This window comes from Felis catus, chromosome B3 (assembly GCF_018350175.1).
Source record: "Felis catus isolate Fca126 chromosome B3, F.catus_Fca126_mat1.0, whole genome shotgun sequence".
Taxonomy (NCBI): domain Eukaryota; kingdom Metazoa; phylum Chordata; class Mammalia; order Carnivora; family Felidae; genus Felis; species Felis catus.
Window position 1 is genome coordinate 47,858,003 of NC_058373.1, and position 22,182 is coordinate 47,880,184.

The window sequence follows — 22,182 nt, forward strand, 5'->3', positions numbered from 1 at the left end:
AATATATGTGATTGTCCACATTTCTAATTAGGGACACTATTCCATATATATCATTTTTTGCATTATAATTTTCCCATTGTTTGAGATAACTCCAATGGTAAAATTGCAGTTAAGGTCAGCGGTTCTATCTATCAAAATGATACTATGGTACACATCACTTGTAATAAGATATGTATTTTGAGTTTTTTTCTGATAATGCTGATGGATTTACTCTGAACTATCCTTTTCTCCATTTATCCTTAAATTCAAAACCGTCCTGTTTTAGAAGGAACTTAGCCCTATAAAAGTCCTTAGAAATAGCCTGACTTACCTAGTGTTCAGCTCTTAAGTATTATGTGTGTCATAAGGAATATCTAGAAACATATAGAGAAAACCCTTCTCATTTCCCTCTTTTCATTGTGGTTTCATTTCAACTGTATTTATTCTGAGTGGTTGACTACAGAGGATCATGTAGTATTAAGGACCTAACGTATTTGTCCTAAATTCATTTATGGATGCAACCTTAACTCCTAAATCACAAGTTATGTCATTGTTTTGGGGCCCATTTTATTCAGTATTTTTTCCCCTTTCTTTTAGATCTAAAATAGATCTATTTTATATTTTTTTCTTGGTGTTTTTTTTTCTTAAAGGTTTCAGAACTGATAGATGAAAAGCATAAATGCAATTGAAGGAAATGTTATAGGCCTGTTTTGGAACAGCTTCTCATGTGACTCAGAACATTTTACCAGTGATTTAACATTTCGATGTGGCAGAAGAAGAGATGGATGTTACCTTAGAAATGGAATAGAGTTGTGTTTAGAGTTTCAAACTTTTTAATGTTGTTATTAATTTACTAAGTAACACATTTACGAAGAGTTTAAGTTAGCTGGTTTATATTATAAATGAATTACCTGGGTGGCTAGTTGAAAAATAAGGATTTCTGGGCCCTGTATCTAGACATTGTGGTTTATGGATCTGAAGTGGGCCCAGGAATTAGCATTTTGACAAGTACTCCTGGTTTTTCTAATGTAGGTCTTCTTTGGACTGATCTTTGAGAAAAACTGCCCTGGAGAAATTCTACAACTGAAAATGATGTACAATAAATGAATTAGTTAAATCTTGTTGGGTAAAAAAAAAGCTCATGTATGAAAGTATTCCACTTTAGAACCAGTTTATGTGACATCTTGAGTTTACTCATGAGGAACTAAATTTCCCCTTCAAAAATTTAAGCATTCTAGATTTCAGGGTGTTACTACTGCTGCTTTTTTTTTTAACTCATACATTTTCTAGTATCTTGAGTCTGGGCAATGGCAAATTAGTTGTACTCAATTTTTAGTTCTAACTAGATATTATGAAATTTCATATGTCACTCGATAATGAAACATCTACATTATGGCATATAACCTACATTTCCTTTCTATGCTCTATCTTGACATGAATGTGAAATGAATAAGGTTTGTTTGTTTGTTTATTTATTTATTTAATTTACTTATTTAAGAGTTGGCGAATGTGCACTGGTTGAGGGAGAGTGTCAGAGGGCGGGAGAGAGAGAGAGAGAGAATGAATCTTAAGCATACTCCATGTCCAGCATGGATCCTGAAGTGGGGCTCAATCCCACAACCCTGAGATCGTGACCTGAGCTGAATCAAAAGTCAGACACTCAGCCAACCAGGCGCCCTGAATAAGTTTTAGTTTCAATTAAGCATTTAAGTTATTATTCAATATTTATATCCAAAAAGATAAATTGCAAGGAAAAAAATTATTATGTCAGTAGCCAAGTTCTCATTTTAAAGTTTTTCTTTAAAAATTTTTTGTTGTTTATTAAGATAATAGGTATTTATTGTTATTAGACTGTGAGTATGTACCACAAACTTTTGGTGAATATTTTCCCAGATATTTACCAAGCATAGTTTTAACATGGTCTGGCCTTGTTGTAAACATACAGTTGTTTTTTGATGTCCAATCTTTTTTAAGTGTTAAATAAGACTTATGTTTTTTCTCTTTCAGTACTGTTGTCCAGACATGATAAATAACTTTTTAGGACTGGCTAAAACAGAATTTTCAAGTACAGCAAATAAAAATAAGACTGTTGATTCAGAGAAAGGAAAATTGATCATGTTAGTTAATGACTTTTATTATGGAAAACATGAAGGAGATGTTCAGGAAGAACAGAAGACTCACACAACCTTTAAATGCTTCAGTTGCTTGAAAATTCTTAAAAATAATATTAGGTATGTAAATACTTATTTTTATTTGTGTTTGAAAATTGGAGTGCTAAAGATACAAATGTTGTATCTTTATCTTGTATTTCTCTGTGCCATTCTAGATAAGTAATTTTAATACTTTCTACTAAGAACAAAGGCAGATTGTCCTGTTGAAAAACTTGTTCTTTCTTATAATTCAGAGTTGACTCCTGGATCCACTTAGTTGTATCTCTTTAAGATAACTTAAGAAAGGACAAACTTTATTTCAAATAAGGGAAAATTAACATTTCCCTTATATTATCAGGGTTTTAGGAATTTTCATGAGATTATTTTCATTCTTAGCTGCTTTTGAATTTTATTTTTCTTCACTTTACAAGAAGTACCACTTCAGTATGTTTTGTCTAGTTTGACCTCTTCCATATTCATCTTATTTAATGCTCAGATCTTTCGATTCATATTTGTAATTTTTGGAACATTTACCTTACAGGAAAAGTGATCTTCTTTAGAGAAATACCAGTTCTAGGAAACATGTTGGCTTTGATTTCAAAATTTAACCTCTTCAAAAATTACAAATTTAATTTCCAGTATAATTTTGAAGATTTATACCTGTATGCTTTAAATTTTATGACCTTTACTTTGTAATCTTTGTGTTACATGGCATATTAGTAGTTTTCATCCTATTAATGAGTACATAACAAGAACAAAGTAACAAGACATACTGATTGGTATTTTCATTGGTTATGTAGCTTGACATTTATATTAGGTAAGGTTGTTTCTTCATTTTATTACAAAAATTTTCAGACATTCAACAAAGTTTTAAAAATTTTACTGCAGATATTTGTATACTTACCACCTTGATTCTACCATTAACATTTTACTGTATTTTATCATACATCTATTTGATATCATATATCAAACTATTTTTTTTCTCACACATTTCCAAGTAAGTTGCAGACATCACTGGTGTGTGTGTGTTTATACAAGCATACCTATGTATGCCTTTTTATGTTTACCCTTGATAACTATTATTTGTAAATAGCATTCTTAGGTACCAATAGGTTACTTCTGGACCTAGTATTTATTTCATTTTCCTGTGAGTTCTTAGGTCAAAAAGAAGGATATAGAAAAACCCTGAAATACATTGTGATATACTCCTATAACAGTTATTAAAGCTTTGTTTATGGTGGTGTTTTATAGTTTCCAAATTCTTTCATGTATGTTATTTCATATGAGTTTTCACTTTTCTTTATCTCCTTTTATTAAACTTTAACAGCCATCAATAGTTAATGGTCCTAGTAGTTTAACAAAAGGGATATTGTATTTTTAAAAAAAAATTTTGTTAATGTTTGTTTATTTTTGAGAGCCGAGAGACAGACCATGAGGAGGGGGAGGGGCAGAGAGAGAGAGAGGGAAACACAGAATCTGAAGCAGGCTCCAGGCTCTGAGCTGTCAGCACAGAGCCTGACGCGGGGCTGGAACCCACGAACTGTGAGATCATGACCTGAGCTGAAGTCAGTTGCTTAACTGACGGAGCCACCCAGGGGCTGTGAGATATTGTACTTTTTGATATAACATTGAAACAATATTACAGTATAATTCTGTCACCGATTTCCATATTATTACCCCTTTAATAGTAAAATACACCAGAAAAATCATGTTAATAAATGTGGTGCATGCATACAAATATGTTTCACTGACTTAGTTCCTTGTTATACTTAAATATTACATATATGATATTAAGTTATTTCAGCAACAGCTTTTGCCTTTCCTTTGAGATTAGCCCACTTAATATTAAACATACGAAAATTAACAATTCCTTTTTTTTATTATTTTTTTCAGTAGAGTAGTTATACATTTTAGAGTACCAGATTATTTAGAAATTTTAAGCAAACAGCACTTATAACATCCAGGAATTGAGCATTTTTTAAAATACTAATTGTTGAGTAAATGTAACCTTAATGGTAAATACTTCATAACCAAAGGAGTTAGATGTGTTAAATAATATTTTAACAGTAAAAATTGGGAAGACAAATTGATGTTTGTAGAGAATGGTAAGAAATTGATAGCTATAGATTTTTTTTCTCTGCCTCATCAACATACTGTGGTGTGGTATTTTTCTTTTGTTTCCTACATTGAATGTCACCAAAAACGGTTAGGTTTATTTTATTCTGTGAACATCTTGCAAGAAGTTTGTTTTTTTGTTTCCCTCATTTCCATAGTTTGGTTTGAGAGCATGAGTTCCTGATGGGGGCTCATATAATAATTGAGAGAAAGCTTGATAGTTAAAAGATTATTTTATATAGATACACTTGAATTGCTTAAAGTTGTGAGGTGAAAATTTAATGGCTTATGACCATATCTCTCTATATAAATATTCCAAGACTAGGATTTTCTATAGGTGTTTGTAGATCTGGTGTTAAAACCAAAGGAGGACAAAAAGATACTTCAGAGTGTGCCATAACCTGTTTAAGAGTAGTATTGTGGAGGTGTGAAAAAGAGATAAACGTTATAGCCTTCATGGTAACTGCTATCCAGATTAATAACATTATCATTTACTTTCTAGATTCTTTACAGGCTCAAAGTGAGTAATTGTTAATAGTTGACCGAGACTAAAAATTGTTATAACTTTACTTTCAAATTCAGTAAAAAGCTTCAGTAAGCTCTTTTAAATAGGTGTTCCCAGTTTTATTGCACTCTTTGCTGTTGAAGGTCATAGTTCCTGCTCATAAGAAGCCTTTTAGGGAAGCTGAAATAGCAGAATGTAAAACTGAAAAATGGACGTTGCCTACAAAGGGCACAGTCTGCAAGTTAAAATGAACGGTCTGTGCTAACAGTAAACCGGTATCATTAAATAAAACAAAAGGTTCTCGTAATTGTAGGCATTAAAATTGCTATTACATGCATTTAGAAACCAAGACACAAGTAAAAATACCAGTAATTTGTCTTTTAAACAGTTGGAATCTATTGTATATCTTCACAACCTTAAAAGATTTCTCTCATGACTATAGCTGCTTTTGGTGGTAGGGTTTCCTTCCTTTCAAGTATTTTATTTCCTTCCTTTCAAGTAAATAAATTTTATTAAAAATGTAAATAGTATTTGTGTATGGAAAAAAAGACTGCTTTTTTTTATCTTTAAAAAAACATTTTAATCTGAAATGATTAAGAATTAGAGCAAATTATTGAAATTTCATATTAATTACATTGATGAATTCTTTTAAAACAAAGATGAAAAGATGTTTCTTTAGCCACTTAATGCAAGTGATTGTTTAAAATACAGTTTTCTAGAAGACTTTAAGGCTTTTGAGATTTTTTTTGAGTAATGTATTTGTATTTTTAAGATTTAGATTCAGATACTTATTTTTTACATTTGTGTTTTTAAATCTGAATTTTTGCACCTGTTGACAATCATTTATAGGTTTATGAACCACATGAAACACCACTTGGAACTTGAGAAGCAGAGCAGTGAGAGCTGGGAAAACCACACCACCTGCCAGCATTGCTACCGTCAGTTTCCCACACCATTTCAACTGCAGTGTCACATTGAAAGCACACATACACCTCATGAATTTTCTAGTAAGTTACAGTATTGGATATTATCAATTTTGACAATGTAACTCTGAGAAAACTTAAGAAGCTTGTTAGGAAAATAAGACTAAGAAAAAGACTTTGGAATTTGGGGGCAAAATTGAAAAAGTTCTAACTGTTAAAACTAGTTACTAAAATTAAAATCCCTCTTGTAAATAATTCATTAAGGTAAATAACCTGTGCATTATATGTGGGGACTAAATTAAAAACCTCAGATCATAGTTTTAAAATATGAAAATAATGAAAAAAACAACTACAGTCATAGTTAAAGTCACAGATCTCGGAGCTAGATAGCTTGAGTTCAAATCCCAGGTCTACCTTTTAATACAACTATGTGATGTTAGGCAACTTAGTATTTGAATAATGAGAATAATAGAAATACCTGTTCATAATGCTGTCATGAGAATTATATGAGCTAATGTAAGTAAAGTACTTAGAACTGTGTTTGGCACACCAATAAAAACTATATAGCTGCTGTCTGTCACTACCACCAATACTATTGTTATTATTGATATAGATATATACAATGAATTTTATTCATATATATTTGTGTTTGCCTGGTAACAATACTTTTTTCCGAGGTATAATTGACATAGAGTTTCAGTTATACAAAATAATGATTTGCTGTTTGTGTGTGTGCATCTTAAAATGGTGTAATGTCTTTTCCCCCCCACTTTTAGCCATTTGCAAAATCTGTGAATTATCATTTGAAACAGAGCATATTCTTTTACAACATATGAAGGACAATCATAAGCCCGGTGAAATGCCATATATTTGTCAGGTATACATATATTTTATTGTGTACTTAGTGTTTGGTTTGTTTGTTTTCTATTGTTTTGATTATAAGATTTAAACCTCTTGGGCCAGGGGTCAGCAAATTTTTTTTTTGTAAAGCACCAGGTGATAAATATTCAGGCTTTCAGGGTCATATAATCTCTGTTGTAACTAATCAACTCTGTCATTGTAGCACAAAGGCAGCCACAGACAATGAGTAAATGAATGTGATCTGGCTGTGTTTATTTAAACTTTATCTATGGACACTGGAATCTGAATTTCATATAATTTTTATGGGTCATGAAATAAAATTGGTTACTAAAATTAAAATTCCTTTTGTAAACTATTTATTAATTTAAAAACCTTTGGTATAACTTATGCATTGTATGTGGGGATCAATAGAGAGTTGAAATTGGCCCACAGGCCATTTTTACCCACTCCCGATTGGACAAAGAAAAGCCCAGTGGCTAACAGACAAATGTAGAGACTTAGCTTACTATATAGGGAAGAATGTAGGCATACAAGGGAAATATGAAATGCTTCTACTTACAGAGAACTCTACCAAATGCTTTGGGATTAGTAATTTTTCAGAATTTGAAGAAATAGAAAAAGAAGATAAAAATATATTGCCAATGTCATAGCCTGGAAGCCATGTATAATCTAAAGGAAAGTGCTGTTTTATGTAGCAGAAAAAAACTTTGTAGGACAGGAGGTGTTAAAGCTTGAAAATTCAAGTCAAGATGGGAATGATAATTAAAAAGAGCTGATAAAAATAAGGGAATCTAGTTATGTTTTGGGAGCTATCCCTAAACTTTGGAAGATAACTTTTCTCTCTCAAAGATTATCTTTCACTGCTTGTATTAATGGGATTCTAATAGCACCTTATATTCTTCTAAACAAATGACCTATCATTGTTACTTTGTAATTGATACTTTGCATATCATTATACATTTTCAAGTTAAACTAAACCTTCTTTATTTATAGGTTTGCAATTATAGATCATCATCATTTTCTGATGTGGAAACTCATTTTAGAACATCCCATGAAAACACTAAGAACTTGCTATGTCCATTTTGCCTCAAAGTTATTAAAATTGCAACACCCTACATGCATCATTATATGAAGCATCAGGTGAGATTTACCAGTTCTTATTTGTTCATGTTATTTTAGCAAAAAGATAGGTTATTACTGAGAACATTGGTTAGATTTGTTCTACAGGAAAGCAAGGTTATTTCAAATGACATGATTAATTTTGATTTATGCTGAGTTACTTGTGAAACTTTCACTTCTTTTCCTTGCTTCCTTTCTGGTGATGTTGTAGCTCATAAGTGAAAATTCTGAAAGATAGCTGGAAATCAGAAACCTAGGATTGAAGGAAAAAAAGGAGAGATGAGTGGAGTATTCAAACGATTGGATATTTCAGAGCCCAAGAGTGGATATAGGAATGATTTTGAAGGTAGTTATCAGGTGTGGGAATGATTTTGAAAGTGGTTTCTTAGAACTGAGAAAACATTGAGGACTCATAATCTTGTTTTCCATTTTCTCTTCCAACCTATTTCCACTTTTTAGCCCCCTTATTATGAGAATACATGTTGTTATCATTGACCAGAAGTGGTGTTTTATAGCTGCCACTGATAAAGGAAACAGTAATGACACTGCTTGGTACATGAACTCTACCAAAGAACTGTATTTAGGCCATCACTTGTTTTATGGATGACTTATGTTAGTTCTGCTATGTAATTTTTGGGACCCAATATTAGCACTTATAACCTTCTCTTGAATTCTGGTGTTAATACTTACTGGTTCTTTTCCTGAAGCAATTAAACCACCCTTTGTTTGGGTTGAAAACCTTTATGTAACACTGATCCTGTTTTAAGTGCTTGAAAGAGTAACAACAGTGCCTTTGCCAAAATGAGAAGTCACTGGGCTTACTGAATCTGATCATGCAATCAAGTTTTGCCACCTCCCTAATCAGCTCATTACATTTTCTTATTATTGATGAAGTTGGCACGCTGATTGGTGCTCACTTTGCTTTCAGTTCTAGTCATGAGACAATCATGAAATCAACTTGTGGTTTTTAACTGGGAAAGATCATAAAAGTAGAATTTCCAAGTGAATTTTTTTTTACATTTTCATTTAAATTCCAGTTAGTTAACATACAGTGTAATATTGGTATCAAATTTAGAATTTGGTGATTCAACACTTACATACAACACCTGGTGCTCATCACAGGTGCCCTCCTTAATCCCCATCACCTGTCAAACCCATCCCCCCCATCCACACCTCACCTCTTAGAACATTGCTTACCTCTGATAACCATCAGTTTGTTCTCTATAGTTAGGAGTCTGTTTCTTGCTTTGCCTCCCCCTTTTTCCCCCTATGTTCAGTTGTTTTCTTTCTTAAATTCCACATCTGAGTGAAATAATATTTGTCTTTCTCTGTCTTATTTTGCTTAGCATAATACTCTCTAGCTCCATCCATGTCATTGCAAATGGCAAGATTTCATTCTTTTTTATGGCTGAGTAACATTCCATTGAGTGTGTGTGTGTGTGTGTGTGTGTGTGTGTGTGTACCACATCTTCTTTATCCAATTGAATTTAGTATCACCTATGTTGTGACTAGGATGATACTCCTCTTGGAGAAGTTTTGGCAAGATCTTTCTAGTCTAGGTTTCCTCAACAGTGTTCCAGCAGGTGTTAATAGATGTTTCCCCCCAAATTGTTACTGGTAAATAAATTTGGTAAATGCCCAGATTTACAATATTAAACAGTTTGGTTGTCTGTTTTTTAAAATAGGACTTCTCAGAAATTTTTATATGCCAGTGAACTTTGTGAATTTCCAAGCAAGGGTTATAGTATGCATTAGTCCCCAAACTTTTTTGGCCACTAACCCCTTTATTTGCATAATACCTATTAACATTTTTTTGAAGAATAGAATTTTGGAAACACCATTTTTGGGACTCTTTATTTCGCCTTTGGCCTTTAATTTTGAATGGGAGAATGAGATATAAAACAGTAGTGCTATTTCATTATGGGATTTTTAACATAATTTTCCCCACATGCTTTCCTAAGCTCCAGAGTGAGATGTAGATGTGGGAAGAATGATAATTATGAAAGAGATGTGTGGGCCCACTATGTGGGCTATGTGATTTATAAGGTTTTTATAAACTGAGTTTTATGTCTTAACTTGCTGTTGGTGCCCAGTTTTCTTTGGTTTATATGGAATACTCAGGAGGCAGGCAGTCATCAGTAAAGAGGGGAGAAATCTATTAATAAGGATCATCAACATCCTTGAAGGTATTTACAGTTTGTTTAATTATTTACAAAGGCTAGGACACCACAGTTGAGCAGGACTATAAACTTTTAATTGAGGTGACGTTATTAGTGTGATATTAGACAATAAGAATTGTTGACTCTGGCTCATTTTATTGTCTTCGAAGACTTTGGTTGTGACTTTTTTTTAAGTAGTTTTGTTATTAAGTCTCGGGATTTTAGAGCTAAGAATCCAGTTTGTATGATTTTTAAGAAATAATATGTGATTTTGGATGTGTTAAATATGCTCATTAGATCTTTAATAAAAATGTTAAGCAGTTAACATATGCCACATGCCATCACTTACCTTATGGCAGCAGCAGGTGCTTTACAAACATTATCACATTTAATCCTCACAATCACATATGTATATTATTATTTCTAACTTACAGATGAGGAAACAAAGTTTTAGAGAAAGTAACTTGCTCAATGCCTTATTACCTAATAAAAAGCAGAATTAAAATTTGACTTCAGAGCCCAGGCTTTTACTACTTTATCACAGAGCCAGATTTCACATTGGCATTAGATCTAAGGGTAGAAATAACATATAGTCAGAATCACTCTTATATCCTTTAAGCTTCTCAAACAATGTGGTATGTGTATCAAAAAGTTCAACACCAATGATTAGTTCTCTATCCTTGGAATAGATCACCATTTCTTTGATTGAACATGATGTTACTGAAAAATGCACTGTTTTCTTTATCACTCTTATCACATTGAAATGCATACATACACAAGAAACACATGCAAGACTTGTGTCCAACTAAGGGAATAGTAGATTAATGTATTCTATCTCATGATTCTGGACAAATGTTCAATGAATGGAATGGCAGACGTTTTGAACTAGTTAAATTGTACTTCTCATATGTACTTTCTCTGTCAGTCTCTTGCTTTCCGCCTCACTATCCATTTACTTAACAAATATTTACTGAGTGCCTTACTATGTGCCAGGAGCTGTTTTGGTTATTATATAGCAGTGAAGAAAACAAAGTCTAAGCTCTCTGGAATTTGAATTATAGTGGAGAAAGATAAATATATGTGTGTTTATGTTTGAATGTATATGCATGCTAGCTGGTGATAGTACTGTGGAAGGAAAATGTGGAAGATGGAGAGTGCCAGAGAGGTGTTGGGAGTGGAGGAATGGTTGCTGTTATGTATATATTGTGGTAAAACGTGAGCCTCTCTGAAGGAAATAAAAGAATAAGCCACGTAGAAGTCTGGGAGAGGAAACATACAGTGAAGTGAATGCATACATGGGACACTCAAAAAACATCAGAGGACAGTTGTTGCTAGAGCAGAGTAAACTAAAAAGAGGAAGAGAAGTAAGAGGTAAGAGCGTAACAGTAGAATGCAGGCTAGTTTATGTAGAGCCTTGTAAACCAGAAATAGGACTTGGGAAAGCCATGGGAGCATTTTAGCATGTGAAGAAAGATCTACCATGTTTTAAGATCATTAGCAGCTAGGGGGAGAATAGACCATACGGAGGAAAGAACATGACAGGAAGGTAGGAGATTATTATAGTAGTCCAGGTGAGTGGCTTGGTAGCAATGGTTAGAGGTAATGAGGGGTGGAAAGATTATGAAAGGTTTTGAAGGTAGAGCTGACAGGTTTTATTAGTGTGTTAGTTATAAGATGTGTGAGTGAGTTACTGATTTTTTGTCCTAACCAGCTATAAGAGTATAATTTTCATACGCTGTCATAGGGGAAAGAGTGAGAAAAGAACAGATGTTGGGGGGGGAGACAAGCAGTTAGGGAGAAAAATCCAGAATTCAACTTTGTCCATGTTGATTTGAGATACATATTAGCTATCAGGTAGTGGTGTCTAGTAGACAGCCGGATAGGTAGTATTTAAAGCCTTGAAACTGGATGAGGTAACCTGGGCAGTGATTACAGATAGGGAAAAGATTTCTGGGAATTGGATTCTGGAGAAGTAACTTTCTGTCCTTTTGTCTTGGTATCTGTTTCTTGGCCAAGTTTTCTCTTTTTCCTCCTCCTCTTCCTTCAGCACATATAAATGAATTTTCAAAAATTGCCTGTATCTATGATATAATCCAATTCACCACATTTCTAAAATAGTCTGAAGAAGCAGCTAGAATAGTAATACAAACACATTATATTTATACATTACTTTGAATTTTGTAAAGAGCTTTGATTTATGAAATCCCTGCTGTGTGCTAGTAATTGTGCCAGGTACTTCTTAGTATATTACCTTGTTTGAATTTTATAAATGAGTGAGTGTATTAAAATGGAAATAGTGATATATCTGGCAGATTATAGTTTTGAGAAAACATTCTTTTATATTTATGTATTATTAAAGTTTGTGTATATACACACACACACATATATCATTTCTAAATTAATGAGAGCATATAGTTAAGATTGTAGTTGATATATAGTAGAAAGAACACTGGATCAGCAGTCTGGCAACGTCAGTAACTAGTTATGGGAAAGTGATTTAGATTTTTTTGGGTCCTGTTTTCCAGCTGTAGAATAGTAACAGGATTGAGTTTCAAGAGGGACTTACTCAAGAGATCTCAATCAGTAAGTAGATGGAGAGTAGTAGTTCTGATTTATGCCTCTGCATCAATACTGTGCAATGTCAATGTGGCTATTCAAGCTAAAATTAATTAGATGAAATTAAAAATTCAGTTGCACTTGGCACATTTCAGGTGCTCGATAACCATATGTTGTAGTGGCTACCATCCTGGTCAGTGTAGCTGTACGACATTCTCATCAGTGCAGAGAGTTATAATAGACTGCTTTACATAAACATTTCTATAGTGACCTTCTTTGAAATGTCTGGTTAAGTATTTGACTTTATTTTGCCAACTTGTCAACCAACTGGAAATAGCAAAAATTAAAAAGAATTTACCTTTTTCTAAGGTAAAAATATAGTATGGCTCATTTTAACCATATCGTGTGTCTAAATACTTTAAAATTGTAATTAGAAGAGCTTTCACACCACTATTGAGAGAACTTTCATTAGAACCTACTGATAGATCTTTTATGTTCAATGTCTATATAGTAATAGACATTTTTGGAACATAAATACTAATACAAAGTGCTTTTAAAAATGAAATAAAATTTTGCTATTTATTTTTTTTTTATTTTTTTTTTTAACGTTTATTGATTTTTGAGACAGAGAGAGACAGAGCATGAACAAGGGAGGAGCAGAGAGAGAGGGAGACACAGAATCTGAAACAGGCTCCAGGCTCTGAGCTGTCAGCACAGAGCCCGACGCGGGGCTCGAACTCACGGACCGTGAGATCATGACCTGAGCCGAAGTCGGACACTTAACCGACCAAGCCACCCAGGCACCCCAAAATTTTGCTATTTATATGGGAGATGTAAAATACTACTTTTAGAATTATTTAGGTATCATTAAAATTGAATCAGAGCAGTTTCAAGACACAGCATTTGTGGTTGTAAAAATTATTTTTCCTCCCTTTTTCTGTTTTTTTTTTAACAGAAAAAAGGAATACATCGTTGTACAAAATGCAGACTGCAGTTTTTGACATGCAAAGAGAAAATGGATCACAAGACTCAGCATCATAGAACATTTATAAAACCTAAACAACTAGAAGGATTGCCTCCTGGAACAAAAGTGAGTTTAAATGTGTTGTATTTTTAACATTTTGTATGATAATAGAAATTAACTCCTGCCTCCTTTTACCTATTGAATGTAATACTTAAAAATGATTTCTGATTTTTGTTAAGACTTTAAGTTTTATCATTCTTGTATCTAGAAAAGAAACCTTCTGACCATTGTTTTATGGTCAGTGGTGTGTGCTGTGCTAGAGTGATATTCCTTTTTAAAAAATGCAACTAGATTAACTGGTCCCTGGGTCAGTGGGTTGTGTCAATATCATACAGGCTATTTCTGAGCTATTCCAGTTGTCAGTGTATATTTCACTTTTATCTGCTTAACTATAAGATGCTTGAGATCGGGAGTCATGTTTTATCTTTGTGTCCTCAGCATCTGGCATAGTGCATCGAATGCCATAAGTTCTCAGATGTTTATTGAAGTTGTTGTTACTGAGTCTCCTCAGAGAAGCAAGTTCTGCTGCTGGATAGCATTATGTTTTAAATGAGCAAACAACATGTCTGACTGCATACTGATGATTGTAATTTACTTTTCCCTTTTTGCCTTATATACCTCTGTTTTCTCTGACTTCTTTATATACAGTCAGCTCTTGAATATTTGCTCCAGTGGAGGGAAACAGAGGCATGGATAATCCAAAGTGAAATAATCCCCAAAACATTTATATTTGGCTTTGGGTACTTACCTTTGAATGTGGGTATGTCTGTTATTTGAATTAACTAAAACAATATAAAGCCATGCTCTGAAGACCTAGAGCAAGAGAAGCTATCCAGCATCCCTACAATCCATTCATTCCATGCTGGGACTAGACATGCAGAACACTAATGTAAGCAGTGCAGTCCTCTGTCATATTTTCCCTTATTAATAATAATAGTAATAATATTAATAATGATACTAAATGTTTTTATAGCACCTTAGAATTAGGCTTTCGATATGCTTTTTCATACATTGTTATTTAATCCATACAGCAATCCAGTGAGGAAGACAAGGTAGTTATTGCCCTATATTATAGATAAAGAAGAGGATAAGTTACTTACTTAAGGTCACGTGGCTAGGAAGGCATGGTATGAAATTTAACCTCAGGTCTTTTGATTCCTAGTCCAGTGCTTTTGTGTGATACCAAAATACATGTATCTCATAGGACTTCCTCCAATACATGGGAGAAGTGTAGTCAAATGATTAACAAGAATGTTGGTAGGCAATTGTTTTTCATTGTCAGTCAACAAATATAATTTCTGGATACTAAGTGATAATCTTTATATTAGTTTCCTTTAAGGAAATTCTAAATATAATTAAACTTTCCATGTAGTATAATGAATTAATGTAACGTCTCCCTAACCATTGTATACATAAATCCTGCCTAATGAGCCCCTGAAAAGAGGAGGTCATGTTTACTGTAGATCTGTTTGTTGTATAGTTGTTGAGGGATAATACAGGCCTTTCTAGAATTATTTTTCAGACTTTGAGATTTAAATTGTGATGTCTATGTTTATGAATTATTTTAGTTATAGGAGAGCATAAAAATAGCTATGTAATGTGTTCTTTTTTAATAGTCTTATAATTTGCATTAACTCCTAATTATGCATTAATAACTGTTAACATAACTGATATCAATACAAAAAAATGTAGTACTGCAAGTGAATGAATATCAAGTTTAATTTAATTGGTATGAAAATCTAGAATAAATGGAAGACTTAATCTAATTTATTTTAGTTTATACTTGCCCTTTCCAAATACTTGATGTTTAACTTTTTATTACACAGTGATATTTTAATGTTAATGCCATGATTAATTTTCTAAAGCAAATATTATCTCCATTTTTGTAGGTTACTATTCGAGCTTCAGTTGGACCTCTTCAGTCAGGATCTTCAACTACATCTTCCATTAGTGCAAGCACTTCTACTCTTCAGCTCTCACCTCCAAGGACTAAAAATATAACTGCTAAAATTCCCACAAAATCTAACACAACCAAACCTAGTACAACTAAACCCAATACAAGTAAACCTAATGCAAGTAAGCCTAATGGAAGTAAATCTAAATATAAATCAAAAATCTCTAATATACAAAAGAAACAAAGCACATTGGCTAGTAGCAATAAAAAAAGTAAAGTCAATACAGCATTGAGGAACTTAAGGTAATCTTTTATTCCTCATATATAGTTCTAATTTAATCTTAAGTATAAAAACTTTAATATAAATTTACCTTATTACACATATCTCTTATACATTTATATGCTATCACTATGACATAAAGGCCAAGAAAATAATAAAAAGGTATTTTTTTACAACTATTGATCAGTACTTGAATTACTATTTTTTTTTATAATATTCACTTATTATACTGGTATTATATGTTGTGCTTATATCTTGTGATGTTTGTATTGCTTAATTTGATCCCTTTTATGCCAGTGAAAAATATTGACTTATGTTAAATTGCTTACACTTATTACAGCTGTTGTTCCATAACAAATTCTTCAAATTACAACTCTCTGTTTACACGTTAATTTAAACACACTGGCCGCTATTAACAGAATATTAATAAGGCCCTCCCTTATTATTTTTATTTTAAAATATATATTATTTTCTTTATATCTCCATAAGGTATCGTCGGGGAGTTCACAAGTGCATTGAGTGTTGTTCCGAAATAAAAGATTTTGCAAACCACTTTCCTACGTATGTCCATTGTAGTTTTTGCAGATACAACACTAGCTGTAGCAAAGCCTATGTAAATCATATGATGAGGTAAGATGAGTTAAACATCTGTAATTACCAATTACAATTATAGTTCAGCAAGTTCACTGTAAAACAATTATCCTTTTAGAAGCCAATTTTTCTCTTCGAACCTGAACATCTAGCAATAGGGAACTTTTAGGATAATGCCTCATATACTATTTTCCCAGCATAGTAACTCAAAATTACTGGAACTAAAATTTTATGAATGGATAGACTAATGAAATAAGGATAGGTTTGTTAGGGAAATGATTTCTCTATGGGCATTTTTTTTTCCTATAGAATTTTTAAAAATGGTCACTTTCAAATATAAAAGGTCAAATGTTTTAAATGTATTTACCAAACAAATTTACAAAACATGTACTCTCATGAATATTATTCTTTTTAAAGCAATCACTTTGAGAGACTCAAGGGTGATGTTAGGAGCCTTATTGAGTCTTATTTCTCTCTCTCTTCTTGTCTGTAATCCATTGTCTTAGCAGTACATCTATCCATCAACCATCTTCTTGTATTCATTTTGTGAAATGAGACGTTATTCCAGTCACAAGGCCACTGTTGGAACTCCTTTTTATTGATTCATTCAACTTAGGCTTTTGAGTACCCAATATTTACTCTATGCAGAGAAAGTATTCACAGCTCACATTGCTTTCATTTTTGTCTCATTAATAGGGGCATCCCTTAGGATGGATTTCTATTTTTTTAAGAATAGTCAAAAATTGTTTTGATATAGAGCAGTTAGCTTGATTATTCAAAGTGAAGTTGTTCCATTTTTTTTTAAGTTAGAATTGAAGTATAACTAATAAAAGTGATTTTCTTACAAATCATAAAATGTCCTCTATGTTACTTTCTGGTCATTTATCAGCCACTCTTTTCAAGGATTCATCCACCTTTCTTGATGGTTTTAGCACCTGTCTCCCACTTCCCCCCCCCCCACCCCCCTTTGATGATTAATTAGCTTGACCTCATGGGACCTGGACTTCTTCATGGCCAGTGCTTCACATCAGCTTTTAAGTTCTTGTACCCCCTTTCTTACATCATTCATCATAGCCACTGTTCATTTCTTTCCAGTTCCTGTTACCCTGTGACTTTAAGGAGCTTTGACTCATTTTTTCATTCTCACAGCACCTATTTAACTTTATAGTCCATTTCACTTGCAGGGTCATCTGTTTTGATTGCTGCTTTGTTTTTGTTTTAAAATCCTTTACATTTTTAGTCATCTCACTTGGCATAAAGGCCAACATGAGACTCGGACATCTTACTCTCCTGAAGTTTATGCTGAGTTCTGGACTACTCACCAGCATTTGATTCAATCAAGTTTGACTTTGTAGTCTTTAACTTTGGGTCCTATATTTTTCTTTTAAATTTTTCTTTCTTTCTTTCTTTCTTTCTTTCTTTCTTTCTTTCTTTCTTTCTTCCTTCCTTCCTTCCTTCCTTCCTTCCTTCCTTCCTTCCTTCCTTTCTTTCTTTTTTCTTCCTTCCTTCCTTCCTTCCTTCCTTCCTTTCTTTGTTAAATTTTTAATGTTTATTTATCTTTGATAGAGAGAGAGATTGGGAAGGGCAGAGAGAGAGGGAGACACAAAATCCGAAGCAGGCTCCAGGCTCTGAGCACAGAGCCCAATGTGGGGCTTGAACTCACAAACCACGAGATCATGACCTGAGCTGAAGTCGGATGCTCAACCGACTGAGCCACTCAGGTGCCCCATGTCTCTCTCTCTTTCAATACTTCTTTATTTTTATCTACAATGTTTATTTAAACTTTTTATGTATTCTAAAGATTTTATTTTAGTCTCTTAGTTCTTAACCTGGCCTACTAGTAAGTACTCAGTTGGAAGTCATCCTTTTAACTAATCTTTAAAAACCTCAAATTTTTTTCTTGTTACTTTTATCTAGTCATTGATCTCAGAAATCAGATATGTTCCACTTCTCCAGACTTCTAGTTCTTCCACAGTCTTGTTCAGTTAACTTGCAACTTCATCTCTTCTCTCTCCCAGATTTCTTTTGCTTATAAACATTTTCAGGTACTTTTTTTTTGGATGGAAATTTGTCCCTACTGCTTACTATCCTTATTTTTTGTCTTCCTCTTACCATGAATATTTGTAAGAAGTGTTTACTAGCGTATTTATGATTCATTTCTCTACCTTTTAACTCATCCCACTGTACCAACTGACACTGACACTTTAAAAGATTATTTGTCTTTATCACCATGTTTATTTACTTTTTCACTCCTACTACTCCATGACTTCTTTAGAGTATTTGACGTCATCACTCACTTTTGAAAGTATTCTCTTCAGCTTCTGTTAAATTATTACCACTATCTTTCTTCTTCCTTTTTGGCTACTCCTCTATTTCATTGTCTTTTCTTCCTTTAACTCATCTTCTTTACATTTGCTTTCTTGGTAACTTAACCACTGTCACTTTTACCTTTCAACTCTAAATCTTCCAATTTTAATCCTTGGTCTTCCTGAGGTCCAACTCTATATTTCTAATTATTTTATATGTATTTTTACCTTTGACTCACTAGCGTCTCAAAAGAACACAAATGATCCAACCTTTATCATCTGTCCAGAATTCACATGACTACCACCCAAATACTCTTTCAAGATATCATTTTGATTGGCCACTGTGCTCATCATGATTTTTGAGACTCCCTTTTTTGCATTCTGCCACTTTGCCTACCAGCTACTACAATGGTCCACACCTATGTTCCATTTCCTCTAAACCAGGCCCAGGCATCCTTTTCCTCAGTATACCTCTGTGTGGAATGTCTCTTCTTCCTGTGACAAATAAATACATGGTTTCCCAAATAGGGCTTTAATTCTGCCCAAAACTTGTAGGGGGCCAAATTCGAAAATATTTTCTGGGTTTTTTTTTAATTGTATTTAAACCCAAGTTAGTTAACGTGTAGTGTAATAATGGTTTCAGGAGTAGAATTTAGTGATTCATCTCTCACATATAACACCCAGTGCTCATCCCAAGTGCCCTCCTCAATACCCATCACCCATTTAATCCATTCCCCAACCCATCATCCCTCCAACAACTTTCAGTTTGTTCTCTGTATGTAAGTCTCTTATGGTTTGCCTCCCTCTGTTTTTATCTTGTTTTTCCTTCCTTTGCCCTATGTTTATCTGTTTTGTTTCTTTAAATTCCACATGTGAGTGAAATCATAGGATATTTGTCTTTCTCTGACTGACTTTTTTCCCTTAGCATAATATACTATAGTTCCACATTGTCACAAATGGCAAGATTTCATTCTTTTGGATCACCATATACCACATCTTTTTTTTTTTTTTTAATTTTTAAATTGTTTTTTTAATTTATTTTTTGAGAGAGAGAGCAAGCTGGGGAGGGGCAGAGAGAGAGAGAGAGAGGGAGACACAGAATTTGAAGCAGACTACAAGCTGTCAGCACAGAGCCTGATGCGGGGCTTGAACCCAAGAACTGTGAGATCATGACCTGAGTCAAAGTTGGACGCCCAACCGACTGAGCCACCCAGGTGCCCCATATACCACATTTTATTCCATTCATCAGTCAATGGACATTTGGGCTCTTTCCATAATTTGACTATTGTTAATAGTGCTGCTATAAATATTGGGGTGCATGTGCCCCTTCAAATCAGCATTTTTGTATCCTCTGGAAAAATACCTACTAGCAAAATTGCTGGGTCATAGAATAGCTCTGTTTTTAATTTTTTGAGGAACTTCCATACTGTTTTCTAGGGTGACTGCACCAATTTGCACCAATTCCCACCAACAGTACAAAAGCGTTCCTCTTTCTCTACATCCTTGCTGACATCTTTGTTTCCTGAGTTGTTCATTTAACCATTCTGACAGGTGTGAGGTGGTATCTCATTGTGGTTTTGATTTGTATTTCCCTGATAAAGAGTGATGTTGAGCATCTTTTCATGTGTCTGTTTGCCCAGTGGAAGTCTTCTTTGGAGAAGTATCTGTTCATTTTTTTGCCCATTTCTTCACTGGATTATTTGTTTTTTAGATGTTGAGTTTGAGAAGTTCTTTATAGATTTTGGATACTAACCCTTTATCCAATGTGTCATTTGCATATTAGTTTTCTTTTAGTTTTGTTGATTGTTTTTTATGCTGTGCAGAAGCTTTTTGTTTTGATGAGGTCCCAATAGTTCATTTTTGCTTTTGTTTCCCTTGCCTCCAGAGACATGTCTAGTAAGAAGTTGCTGTGGCTAAGGTCAAAGAGGTTGCTGCCTGTTTTCTCCTGAAGGATTTTGATGGTTTCCTGTCTCACATTTTGATCTTTCATCCATTTTGAGTTTATTTTTGTTTATGGTATAAGAAAGTGGTCCATATTCATTCTTCTACATGTCTCTGTCCAGTTTTCCCAACACCATTTGCTGAAGTGACTGTCTTTTTTCCATTGGATGTTCTTCTCTGCTTTGTCAAAGATTAGTTGGCCATACATTTGTGGGTCCATTCCTGGGTTCTCTGTTCTATTCCATTGATCTATGTGTCTGTTTTTGTTCCAATACCTTTCTGTCTTGATGATTATAGTTTTGTAATATGGCTTGAAGTTCAGAATTGGGATGCCTCCAGCTTTGGTTTTCTTTTCCAACATTACTTTGGCTATTTTGCGTTTTCTGGTTCCATACAAATTTATAATTGTTTGTTCTAACTATGTGAAGAATGATGGTGTTATTTTGATAGGGAATGCACTGAATGTGTAGATTACTTTGGGTACTATAGACATCTTAACAGTATTTGTTCTTCCAGTCCATGAGCATGGAATGTTTTTCCATTTCTTTGTACCTTCTTCAGTTTCTTTCATAAGCTTTGTATAGTTTTCAGTCCTAGGTATTTTATGGTTTTTGGTGCAGTTGTAAATTGGATTGATTCCTTGATTTCTCTTTCTGCTGTTTCATTATTGGTGTATAGAAATGCAACCAATTTCTGTATGTTGATTTTATAACCTGCGACTTTGCTGAATTCATGTATCAGTTCTAGCAGTTTTTTTGGTGGAGTCTTTGAGGTTTTCCATGTAAAATATCATGTCATCTGCAAAGAGTGAAAGTTTGACTTCTTCCTTGCCGATTTGGATGCCTTCTTTTTCTTTTTGTTGTCTGATTGCTTAGGCTAGGACTTCCAGTGCTATGTTGAACAAAGTGGTGAGAGTAGACATCCCTGTCATGTTCCTGACCTTAGGGGGAAAGCTCTGGTTTTTCCACATTGAGGATGATATTAGTGGTGGGTCTTTCATATATGGCCTTTATATACCTACTTTCTATTTTTTCTGTTTTTCTATTTCTGGTTTTTACCATGAAAGGATGCTGTATTTTGTCAAATGCTTTTTTCTGTATCCAGAGCATCATGTGGTTCTTATCCTTTCTTTCATTAATGTGATGCATCACTGTGTTTTATTTGTGAATATTGAACCACCCTGCAGCCCAGGAATAAATCCGACTTGATTATGGCTACTAATTCTTTTAAATTGTGGTTGCATTCGGTTTACTAGTATCTTGCTGAGAATTTTTGTATCTGTGTTCATCAGGGAAATTGGTCTGTAATTCTCCTTTTTAGTGGGGTCTTTGGTTTTGGAATCAAGGTAATGCTAGCCTCATAGAATGTGTTTGGAAGTTTTCTTTCCATATCTATTTTTATAGCAGCTTCAAAAGAATAGCTATTAACTCTTTTTTAAGTGTTTGGTAGAATTCCCCTGGGAAGCCATGTGGCCCTGGACTCTTGTTTATTGGGAGATTTTTGATTACGGATTCAATTTCTTTAAGTGGTTATGGGTCTGTTCAAATATTGTACTTTTTCCTGTTTCAGTTTTGGTATTTTATATTTTTCTAGGAGTTTGTCCATTTCTTTGAGATTGCCCAATTTATTGACATATAATTGCTCTTAATATTCTCTTATTATTGTTTGTGTTTTTGCGGTGTTGGTTGTGTGTATGTTCTGTTTTGTTAAACCAAGCATCATTCCACCCTTCCCTCTTCCATTTGTCATAGGCTTCCTACCTGTCCTATAAACCTCTAA

The 22,182-nt window shown here is 33.6% G+C and overlaps 1 protein-coding gene across 18 annotated transcripts in view; it reads left to right on the forward strand.

Annotated features, from left to right (window-relative positions):
• The window catches only part of ZNF280D (zinc finger protein 280D), a 327,277-nt gene that overhangs the window by 242,099 nt on the left and 62,996 nt on the right, over nucleotides 1-22,182 (forward strand). For 17 of the 18 annotated variants that reach the window (XM_045059258.1, XM_011282887.4, XM_045059257.1 and 14 more), the window contains 7 exons: nucleotides 1,987-2,210; nucleotides 5,599-5,756; nucleotides 6,449-6,549; nucleotides 7,527-7,673; nucleotides 13,323-13,457; nucleotides 15,281-15,588; nucleotides 16,055-16,195. In XM_045059258.1, the coding sequence (XP_044915193.1) occupies nucleotides 1,987-2,210; nucleotides 5,599-5,756; nucleotides 6,449-6,549; nucleotides 7,527-7,673; nucleotides 13,323-13,457; nucleotides 15,281-15,588; nucleotides 16,055-16,195 (1,214 nt within the window). The remainder of the gene's footprint in view (nucleotides 1-1,986; nucleotides 2,211-5,598; nucleotides 5,757-6,448; nucleotides 6,550-7,526; nucleotides 7,674-13,322; nucleotides 13,458-15,280; nucleotides 15,589-16,054; nucleotides 16,196-22,182) is intronic. The other variant, XM_045059262.1, reaches the window with a different exon arrangement.